Source organism: Sabethes cyaneus, chromosome 2, assembly GCF_943734655.1.
Source record: "Sabethes cyaneus chromosome 2, idSabCyanKW18_F2, whole genome shotgun sequence".
Lineage (NCBI taxonomy): Eukaryota > Metazoa > Arthropoda > Insecta > Diptera > Culicidae > Sabethes > Sabethes cyaneus.
The window spans coordinates 229,820,544-229,832,338 of NC_071354.1; the positions used below are offsets into that span (position 1 = coordinate 229,820,544).

The window sequence follows — 11,795 nt, forward strand, 5'->3', positions numbered from 1 at the left end:
ACGAGCTGTTCTTTCGACTCCGTTTTTCATATCTTTACGCACCTGCTATAAAGACTCACACAGTATAAACAATGCACTTTGAGCACTTTTTCATGTAAAGTTTCAATTAATTTTACCCATCGGTTCAAAAGTTAGAGCAATTTGAGTGTGTTGCAATTTTATCGTGAACACCCTTTAGTGATGGCGGACAATTACACCAGCCGCAGCCGGGAGAAGAATCAGCGGAAGCCATTTTATCGGCGGAAGCGTCATATGTTCGAATCCCGGCTAGGCGATGCTTGCTAGATAGTCGGTAGGATCATTACACTGGCCCCGTAATTTTCCTGTACTCTAACAGCCGGCTGCGAAGTCTGTCGATAAAGAAGGGTAATGTGTAATGATGGTTTTAAGCCCAAGGCTTTGCTTTTAGCATTCAAAAGGTGGCTAAACTTGGACTGATACGACGGGCAGGGCGTGTTGCAAGAATGCCGAACAATTACCCTGCGAATATGGCGTTTTTTGATACAGCTGCTGGCAACAGATCACAAATCATGATTTTTTTCGCAAACTTATACACTAAAGCAAACTTGAACCTTGCCGCGAGCTGCAGCCTTGTAGGATTTGATTCCCGGGATTTGGTTAAAATCGGTTTGAATTTGGTTTTGCATAAGTTTCATTGTTAAAATGCAGTGGACGCACTGCTAGGATAACACCGAGCCTGGTTCAAGATACTGCACAGTGGGCACAATCGACCGAAAAAATTGAACTTTTTGTTGCCGCTGTTTTTAAGGGATAAAAAGTGAATTTCCTTATGTAAAAAATCACGAGAAATCGATTGGTGATAGTCTCAACGTGCGGGAATGACGGGAAGTAGCTTATTTTGCCCCATTCACACTTATTTTCTCATAATTTTGAAATAATTATGTACAAACTCTCTCTAATTCGAGATTCTGTGGTAAGGAAAGAAGAAGAATGCTGGCAGAAAGGTACATGAACAATTTTATTTTAATGCAACATAGTCTACAAGTGTGTTTTGTTCCATTTTACTCAAGGTTTCTACAAGGTACTACAGGTAAAATGCCAATTCGATACTTTTACCAGAAATTTTGAAAAGGCATGCCTGTTGGGCAGGTTGAAAAAGTTATTAGATCGAACGACGATCAAGTTTTTCACTAAAATGTCATGTAAGGGAATGTTTTGCCTTGTTTTACCCTACAACTTTTACAGAAATCTGAGAATGCATTGTAGGAAAAGGAACAAATGTGAAAGTGCTCCGAATTCGTTCTAATTTGGAGTGTTTGTTCTTAAGTGAAAAAGTTTAGACCCATATTTTTTTATTGGGCGCTTAGGATGCCTCTTTCTGAGTTAGGGTGGCCATAGAAATTGCAATGCTTTCCGATTTTATTTCATTCAAAACTTCATAATTTTTGAACCACTGAACCGATTTTAATGGTTTTAGTTTTAAATAAAAGATATTTCAATCTTTTCAAGAATAATATTCGACTGGAGCTCGAAACATTCCGAAGTACAAACACTTTGAACAAAGAAAGAATGGCAAACATGATGATTTTTGTGGCCACCGTAACTCAGCAAAGGCACCCTAAGCGCCCAATAAAAAAATATGGGTCTTAAATTTTTTGACTAGGAACAAACACACCAAATTTGAACGAAAACGGAGCACTTTCTTATTTGCTCCTTTGCTTATTAATGCATTCTCAGATTTTAGCGAAAGTTATAGAGTAAAACAGGGCAAAACATTCCCTTACACGACATTTTTAAGAAAAGTTGGATCATCGTTCGATCTTCTGGCTTTTTCAACCTTCCCAACAAGCATGCCTTCTTAAGAATCTCTGGTAAAAGTATCGAATTGGCATTTTGCCTGTGTTACAAGAACCTTGAGTAAAGTAGAGCAAAACGGACTACTAGATTATCCTGTATTAAAATAAAATTGTTCAGATACCTTTTTCCCAACATTCTTTTTCTTTTCTAACCATAGAATCTCAAATTAGAAAAAGTTTGTGTATGATTCTTTTAAAACTATTAGAAAATACGGGTGTATGGAACAAAATGGGCTACTTTCCGTAATTTTCGCGCGTTGAGACCATCACCAATCGATTTCTCGTGAATTTTTACATAAGAAAAGTCACTTTTTACCCCTTAAGAACAGCGGCAACAAAAAGTTGCCCGATTTTGCCCACTGTGCACTGTTTGTTATTTGAGGCTTCGATTGCTGTGTCGTCCACAAACTGAGACAACACGCCATCCCGTGGAAGGGGACGGATGTCAGATGTGTATATGTTATACAGAATGAACCCCAGGATACTTCCTCGCGGTACACCTACAGAGATGTTAAATGTTTGCCAACAGACACTACTCAGAGTTATCTGCCAGATAGATAACCTCTGATGATCATAGGAAAATTGTATCGTTTTAGCACTGGGTTGACTTGACTTTAAAAGGTGTCCACGGTAAAATGGCAACACTCTCAAATTGCTTTAACTTTTGAACCGTTTTATACGACAGACTTCGCAGCCAACTGTTAGAATACAAAACAATTGCAGGGCCAGTTGCTACGATCCTATTGATTCCAACAGCCTGTCCCAGCTGAGATTCGAATCTATGACGACTGGCTTATTAGGCCAGCATCATACCTCGAGGCCAACTGGGAGGCTCAGGATCAGGATGATCTGACAGTAAAATTTCAACGCTTCTGCTCACGGATGTATTTTAAAGTTACCAAAATTGGCGGACTGATTTAGTTTTTTAACAGAGATCTTCGAGATGAGTTGCACGAGTTCTTCCGTCGTGAAAGGAGCACCGGAGGCGACACTGGCATGCGGCAGACTAGGCGCGGGGATAGGATTTAAATTTGCTAGGACAGCTGCAGAGGTGAGGCGATGCTGGGTTGAACGGGAGTTTAAGGCCGCTTGATGAGCTGCTAAATTCGTGGCAGCAATTCGTTGGTTGTTGAGAAAGAGTGGACACAGGTTTGGGACCTGCCGACTGAAGAGGCTGAAGAGCAAGATACTCGATATCCTTGATGGCCGAAGGTCGGTGATCAGTGCGCCCGCGACCAGGATGGTTGTTTGCTGATGCTTGTTATCGGGTCCATTTGAAATCTGTTCGCTTGGGGCAGTCACGGTTTGTGGCGTGATGGTTTTCTTCGTAGTTGGTAAACTTCGGCCTGATATCATCAGGTTGTTTGCATATTGTACTTGAGTGCACAGCAGGACCATGTTGTAGTTTTTGGCACCGTGACCAAACCAAAGGCAATTGATCACTGGGTCACATCACGATGCTGCAAGAGGTAGGACTCCCACTCGCACGATGATACGGAAAAAATCCCGGATGTTTCGCAAAGTACCGTTGGTGGTGATGCCCTTTACGAGATGTGGATCAGTGGATGGCTTACAGTTTTAAGTTCAATTCTCTCCAGCTTGTACATTTGCCGCCTCTATTGGCCGCAGACCATGTGAACTACCTTCAGTGATTCCAAGGACGGATTGTCGTGCGTATGGCGCGGCTAGAAAATTAATTTTTCTAAGGGATATCTGGTTGAATATCGAAAAAAAATCTTACAGTCAATTCAAATAATGGTCAACATGCTAGGCAATGCGAAAATTCATAATTCATTTTAATGATGTTCCCATTTAAATCAAGTAAAATTTTTACTAATGTTGATCGAAGCGTTCTAGAATGTGTAGAGTCATCTCGATAAGCAAGAAAATTCAGGTAAAGCTAACCAGGGAGAGGGTGAAAACAGGTGGAGGGAACCGTTGAAGAAAGGTAGTAGCAAAATATTACAAATTTAGTTAATTTTATAAATTCAAAACGAGGAGAAACGTTTCGACGTCTTAACGTTCTATGCAGACTGCAGGGACAGCGGGGCGCTCGGTAGAGGTTGGTTTTTGGGGTTTGGCGACGAACTTCTCTTATCGAGAGTTGAGAGACGGGTGCGACTCTATACTTTGAAGCTTCTATCGTCTACCGCGAACGCCCAGTTCGTGCTGTACTCAATTTGCTTTGTAGACCTACTGGGACAGCGAACGAAATGTTATGGGGATGGAAGATAAGGCTATTCCATACGTAGAACCCTGCTAAGTTGATAACCACTGATGGTCCGATTTTTGCCTTTCTATTGACTCATTTGTGGTTGTTTATGTTGGAAAATTGATACGCGGGTACGCGGTTGAGGACAACCGGTGTTAGGCTTCTTCTCTATACTACATTTTACTACATTTAGAGATCTCAGAATCAGTTCGTGGAGCCCGCGCAGGGCCGGAACGCCTCCGCTGTGAGCATTGGCTTGTCGGCTATGCTAGGGGCTCTACTTGCGCTTTAGTGGGCGAAACTATCTGTCTCGTCAGGTAGAACTGGCGTATGAGGTTTCCCTGATATTCTGTGATTCTAATGATAATGTTAAGCAAGCAGAACGTAACGAAATCAACCAGCTTCGTATAAACTGAAGGGATTTGGAAAACTTCTTACTGTTCTAGGGAAACGTGCCGCGACAGCTAGCGAGCAAAGCGAGAAAACCGCTCACGATTATGTCGAGCTCAAGACGATTGGCCACTATGATTTTTACTCTTGTTGCTCAAGCGTTTTAGGAATCGGAGAGGGTTTGATGAAGCAACACAGTTTTTTTAGAGATGCTGATCAACACTCAACACTTCTCCGTCACGAGATTTTATACTGTTCTGCTTCTCGTAGATTTTGGTTCAAAGTCCACGAACGTTTTGAAAGTAAATGCCGCACTTACTTTGCCTGTGGTTGTGTCTGGATAGTACCGATATTTTTTATTAATCTAATGTGATACATAATAACGAATAACGATTTAATCAATCATCTTATTCTTTTTCTTCCAGCTGTGATCGGAGGCGCGGTGGTCGGTCTGCTGTGTGCCATCCTAGTCGTCATGTTCATCGTCTACCGGATGCGGAAAAAGGACGAAGGCAGCTACGCGCTCGACGAACCGAAGCGATCGCCAACGGCCAATACCTACGCGAAGAATGCCAACAATCGGGAGTTCTACGCCTGAGACTACTCGATCGACTCCAGTGATGGTGATTTGTAAATTGCAACAACCAGCGATGATTAATAACCGTAGTAGCAACAGAAAATAAGAAACAACTTAAAAGTACTGGCAACGAGTGGTAAAGTGCGTAACGGGGAAACGTGATACAAGAAAAAAAAACAAAAGAACTGGAGGTTCGGTAGTAAACTATAATAACGTTTCTCACATCAGCTTTCGCAGAGCGGGGTTCGACGATCAACAACAACAAGAACAACATAGGTCGTTCCACACCACCCACGCACTCGTTCGCATGCTTCTATAGGTTTTATGCTCGCGCTCAGTCACTCAACTGTAGAGTCATGTAGTAGGTAACCCATGAGTTCCCGCGGGTTCCCCCTCCCGGGGCCCGGGAAATCATGTATAGTGTAAACAATTCAAAACAAAAGTTTAAAATGATGATGAAGATACAAATGCAAAATTTTACTAACAAAAAAAAATTACATCCACACAAACACAAACAGCAGATGATGATGAACGATTTGAAATTTACAGCAGCAGTAGTAGGCGATGTTATGATGAAAACAAAAGAAAAACGAACCTTTTCTTTTTCTTTCAGTGCGGTTTTTAGGCCCAATTAGAGGAACGCGCAGAGCGCGTTCACAGTGCTGGGTACAGTAAATTATCGCTTTTTAATCAAGAAAACAATCGTGGCGCAATGTGTTTTTTTTGTGTTTGGTTCAGTTTTTTTTTCTTTCCTTTGTTACAAATATTAGTTCAGTAGAAGGAATCTTTGAAATAAACGAAACGACAGTATATAATCATCGGCCAACGCAGCAACGGTGTGTTGTAGTAGCGAGAGTAGAGGCAGTAAGGACAGTCGAGAACGCGACACGACTACGTAACGGAGCAGCATTTATTCGGCAGGCGTTTTAGAATACACTCATTCGTACACAGGCAAAGTTTTAGCATGTAAGAAAAAGGCTAAAAGTTTATAGAGTATAGATGTTACATATTTATATAATGGCATGCTTAAAAACGGGAAAGTATGAGGAGAGAAATAAAGTTTTTTTTTATTTTTTATATTAAATTAGACAGGTTTTGTTTATTCCGTTCGTTTCAAGGTAACTTGTCTTTTTTTGGAACTAAGCATATTTCATAACTAAACAAGCTAAAAAGGAATGATTAATACTTTATTGTTAAAGTATGGTAAAACAAAAAAAAAGAAAATACAAACACTCTGTATAGGACAAAAACATATAACTATTATTTATACAAAATACTTATAAACTTTTTTAAAAAATTATAAGGAAACCGTAATCATTAAAGAAAAGGATTAGTTAAAATTAAATCTATAGCAATAAAAAGCAAACCATTTAGTGGAGTACGTTCTGTTGGAAGACACACTACTACTACTACTAAAACGAAACAAAACAAAACAACAAAACTGCGGAAGAAAAATAACATTCATTGTGGCATGGCATGCTTAGGCGGCGGATTTGAGGTTGACATTTTCATAGCGCCGCCATTCATAATCTCGAGCTCGCGAGGACTGAAAAAAAACGGAAGTAAAAGCCGTGCAGCAGGAGCAGCAGTTCTATTATGATTGATACAGAGTGAATTGATTTTCTACGGACCGGCTTTCGGGTATAGTGCAAAACATAAGTGTTAGCAGCAGCAAGCAGCAGAAGCAACAGCAAGAGGTAAATAGAATTTTGAAGGATAGTTTTTGCGTTTTTTCTCGAATGACGATTGTTTGTGTTTTCGTTTTTATTAAACGGGAAGAGGAAACAGATTTGTTGAGTTTTGTCACGCTGGGGAATTGAGGAGTCGGCAGGCGGGCTTTGAATTGCGAAACCAGCTGTAGGTAGAGATTTTTTGTCAGTCATTTTTAAAAGAAAAAAAAACAATGCCGGATAGTTTTGTTGTTGCGGGTGACGTGGAATAAAATCTCGAATCGGATTTACAAAGAAAAAATGAGGAAACTATCACATACAAATAGCTTTTAAAATTATTAACCGAAATATTGCCAACACCTGTATGTATAAAAGGAAACACTGAAAAAAGATTCGCTATTACATAATAGGTAATTATCATTGTAATTAGCATAGTAATCACTGAACCTTTGTAACGTCGCCATGGTCCTTGCGTACAATTACTTGTATTTAGGCATGTTTTGACGGTTTTCCAATTCAAAACATTACCGGTTATTTGTTATCTCTACTCATGTAACATTTAAGGTTTTATTGCACACTTATACCAGTTCTAGTGACCAACATTGGCAATTAAAACCGCAATAGGGGTGCAATAAAACCTCGAATAATCACTTGGGCAGCTTTGGTGCAGAATTTTGTATTTTAATTCGTTGTTCATATGATCCTACAAGCCAGCAATAGTTGATCAACACCTTGCACGTGCCGCTTCTAAAAACACAAAACGTTAGCCGCGAAACATCACGAAATGCCAATCGGAATTCGGAGACAAACCAAAATTTTATTTCCGTTATTTTGTTGCTTGAGCATTATTTACATACCAGACACACAAACACACACATGTATATCGATAATGTACCCCGTAGAATGTAAACTGCATGCATGCATGATGCCAATCCGCATTGTTGGTTGTATGAGGCACACTTAGCTAAACAAATCGATTGCCAGAAGCGAAAAGATACAGGAAACAGTGCGTCACGAATGAATCAATAAGCCAATCCTAATCTCCGTTTAAATTGTAATACTCGTTCTTAAGTATCTGTTTTCGCAGTCAACTACTATGCAGCAGCCGCATTGTACGTCCGGAAAGTCACAAACACGCAGCTGATCGTTTGGCGGAACTATCTCTAGCGCTGTGGAGATTTCAACTTTGTTCTCGATCAGTGCTAGAGTAATTCTTCCAAACGACCCACTTTCAAACACTCACACAAACCTTCACACTTTTTCAACAAAAAAAGAAACAAAAAGTGTTTAGATAAATCGGAATCAGAAAAAATCGCAAAACAAAAACCAGTGATAGGTGTTTTAACAATTCATTCGTTATAGAAAAGAATAAAAGATCATGTCAACTAAAAATCGTGTGTAACCCGAAGTTAGAGAAAAAATATTATAAAACAAAAGAAAAAAAAAACAATACGAAAAGAAGGATTCAATGGCCTAACAACAGCAACTCTTTGTATATCTTCTTATAATAGCGCATTCACAAAAATGTCAACTACTCTCAGCCGATTCGATTTGATTGAGATGATTGAAATGCTTTGCAGCTTGCTTTAACCGAAAAAAAAACTTCCATCAGCTTTCTTTTCTAACATATTACTAAAACAAAATCGTTTTTTTTTTTATTAAAAGCTATAACTAGAGACTGATTGTAACGATGATGAGGAAACACAAACGTCGAACTAATTAATTTATGCTTTACTACACGCGTTTGCTTTATTATTCCTCTTACAATTTTTTTGTGCCATTGAAAAGTGTTGTAACGACGGATACTGTGTTTGTTTTTTTAAATGATATATGATAGCATATTGCAAACGAAGCGTTTCCTAAGTCACACACACACGTACCGTCCCTCGAACAGTTCGAACAGCTTACATTACACCACAACTTAAACCTCTCACTCACTCACTCACTAATCACCTAACAGAACACTATTTACTACCAGTATGATTGGTTCACCTGCAAAATCCCTCGAATCTCTCTCCGTATGTTTCTAATCCTAACTTTATTTCCTCCTAAAACAAAAAAAAACATCCGTACGTACGAAAAATACACGCGACCAGTTATAACTCTCTACAATAGTAGTATGCTCGATGCTTTTTTGAAAGTCGATCAAACAAACGTTAGTAGAACAGAAAAAAAAACAAACTTTTTAAGGCATTTAAAAATTCTTTTTTTGCGCCGGAAATACGTAAAACATTCCGAACACCAACAACAACACTAACAGAAAACTAGAAACAAAACAAACAAAAAAAAAATGCAAGCAAATCTGCTTCAAACTGAAAATAACTTGAAAACAAACAAAAAAAAACTCCTCTTTTTCGAAACTGATAAATAATGGAAGAACAAAGAGGTAGTCAAAATTTCACACAGAGATTTCGAACGACGTAAACTACCTTTAAAAGAGTCAAACAGCCAGTGCAGTGTGAAGACGAAGAGAAATTTACGGAATTCAAACGATAGTAAAACAAAAAAAAAACAGATTGGTCGGCTACTAGAAGAAACAAAACATTGTGTTGAAACTACATGTAAACAACCAGAAAAGAAGAACAGATGACTACTACTACTACTACTAGTAGTAGTAATGGACTAAACAACAACAACAGCAGCAAAAAGGAAGGCATAAAGAAAAAGAAAAATCATTAGAAATATTACTAAATGCTAAGTTTACTATACAAACATCACACACACACACATATGTAAGGGACATTGTAAATAAAAAAGTCTTTACAGTGTATCTGGGAGTGTGTGCGCCGCCGGTGTTTTGCTTCAAAGGTAGAGCGAAAAGAATCAGTGTATCTGCGAGGACCGACAGGACGCGGTTAGAAAAACCAGTTATAGTTACTTCTCCTTCGGTAGTTGAGTATTATAGACGGGAAACGGTGCACTATCTGTCTAAAAATAACTTACTTTCGCCAGGGGAGTCTAAACAAGTGGCTAAACTAGCACTCGTCTCCATTCAACTCGGTCTTGAGCCACTTGTCGCCAATTTCCCAGTCACCTCAGAAGTCATAAATCACTTTCGACCTGGTCGAGCCATCTAGCACGTTGAGCCCTTCTATTGTTCTGTGTTGTTGAAGAAAACTATTATCGTCGCACTGTGGACCGGCATCCTTTTGACGTGTTCGGCCCACTGTAGCCTGCCGAGTTTCGCCAGATGTACGATGGGAATCTCTCCAAGCAGTGCCCTTAGCTACGCAATTATTTTTAGCCCATTTCTCCTAGACTCCCCTTTCAGTCTGGCGTAGATTACCTCCGCCGTCGCAAAGGTCCTGGCTTTGATATCAAAGTGAACTGCAAAATCTAGAAAAAATGGTAAAAATCATGCCTCCCGTTCGTTGTATCACCCTCTCAAGAGCGATGTTAAACAGCATGAAGGATTAGCCGTCACCTTGTCTCAACCCACGGCGCATCTTAAAGGGACTCGAGAGCGCCCCCAAGATGCGCACGAAACACATCACTCGATCAGTCGCGTCAGTTTATCCGGAAAACCGTGTTCGTGTATGATCTGCCACAGCTGGTCTCGATCGACTGTATCGTATGCTGCTTTGAAATCACTAAAGATGTGACGCGTGGGCACATTGTACTGCCGACATTTCGAGCCCCTATGAAACCCACCTGATAATTTCCTACGATACCTTGTTCTGTCGGTGACAGCCGGCGAAACAGAATCTGGAAGAGTATCTTGTAGGCTGCGTTTACCTGCGTTATGCCACGATAGTTGCAACAGTCGAGCCGATCACCGATTCTGTAGATGACAAACCACTGCTTCATTGCATTGCTCCGGTAGCTTCTCCTTCCAAGTTTTGGAAATTAGTGTAGTTGCCATCGTTTTTCAATTCTTGGCCATGTTTCTGAAGCTTTCCCGGTAGGCAGTCCGTTATCAGCGGCTTTGTTGGTCTTCAGTAACCCGATTTCTCGTTTGACTTCTTGGAGATTCGGGGGCAGGGACATTACTATCTTCTATGTGTACTCCTAGGTGAACTTCCGTTTCGCTTCCTGCAACTTCGCCATTGAAATGTTCATCGAAGGACTGCATCCTCCTGTCGACCACCTCGCGCTCGTTTGTGACTAGATTCCCTTCCTCGTCCCTTCACATGTCAGGCTACCGCGGGTAGCCGTCCTGAGATAGGTTCATCTTATCATAAAACTTGGACGTGAGATTAGTATAGTTGTTCACGATCTTTGTCCTTTTTTTGGTGCTTTTTACTCTTTAGGATCGTGGTCAACTGGTTTCCCCATTCAACAGGCTCTTCGATATTTGGCCAAGCTCTTCCTAGTGGCAATGTTGAGATAATTTTTTCAAGCAATTTACGGCTTTGACGTGTATGGTATACGGCTGACAGTTTTGAGTTCACTTATACTGCTAATAGGTGATTATCAGAGTCAATATCCGCACCTCGTTGGGAACATACGTCCTGATGTTAGAGAAGTACCGGCCTGCTATAAAAACGGGATCGAGAACGGGGTTATTCTGGTTTATTGAAACGTTGGTCAGGTGATCTCCAGTTGGCTTTGTTGATATCTTTGCGGGGGAAAAAGGGACTTCGGAGCAGAGCGTCCCGTGGCGAGCTGCTGTCGTCGTGTCTACCTTTGTGCGGGCAGGCCATGTTGATAATGCTGATGATTCTCCCGTTGATCACCTTCCAATCTATCACGTGATTTTGTATGCTACCCAATACTATACAAAGCACATTCCCAGTTCATTGGTAGTGTCACCGCTCTGGTAAAACTGGGTCAATACGCCGCGGATCTTCCAAACCTTCTCTCCTTTGCCTTTGCAACAAATTTCCGGCAGAGCTACGATACCAAGTTAACGCTGTTCAAACTGTTCAAGCAGCACCCGGTTGCCACCTGCGAAATTCAGCAATATGCAGTTCCAAGTACCGAGTATCCATTCATCGTCTTTGTTTCGTCGCCTAAGTCGCTGCCGAATAATCCGATCAGTGCCTCCTTCCCTGTTGGTATACGACCTTTGCTTACATTTGGTACTTGATCTCCGCAAAAGTTGCTCGTATTGCGGCTGGTACCATGACTGGGTAGGGATAGGAGTTGCTGGATAAGGACCTTAGAACCACATTGCACATTATTTAGTC

At 40.6% G+C, this 11,795-nt stretch overlaps 1 protein-coding gene across 1 annotated transcript in view; it reads left to right on the plus strand.

Annotated features, from left to right (window-relative positions):
- The window catches only part of LOC128734668 (syndecan), a 79,556-nt gene extending 70,130 nt beyond the window's left edge, over positions 1-9,426 (plus strand). Inside the window, exon 5 of the mRNA XM_053828964.1 lies at positions 4,845-9,426. Within this exon, the coding sequence (XP_053684939.1) occupies positions 4,845-5,017 (173 nt within the window). The 3' untranslated portion in view covers positions 5,018-9,426. The remainder of the gene's footprint in view (positions 1-4,844) is intronic.
- Positions 9,427-11,795: the final 2,369 nt, after the last annotated feature.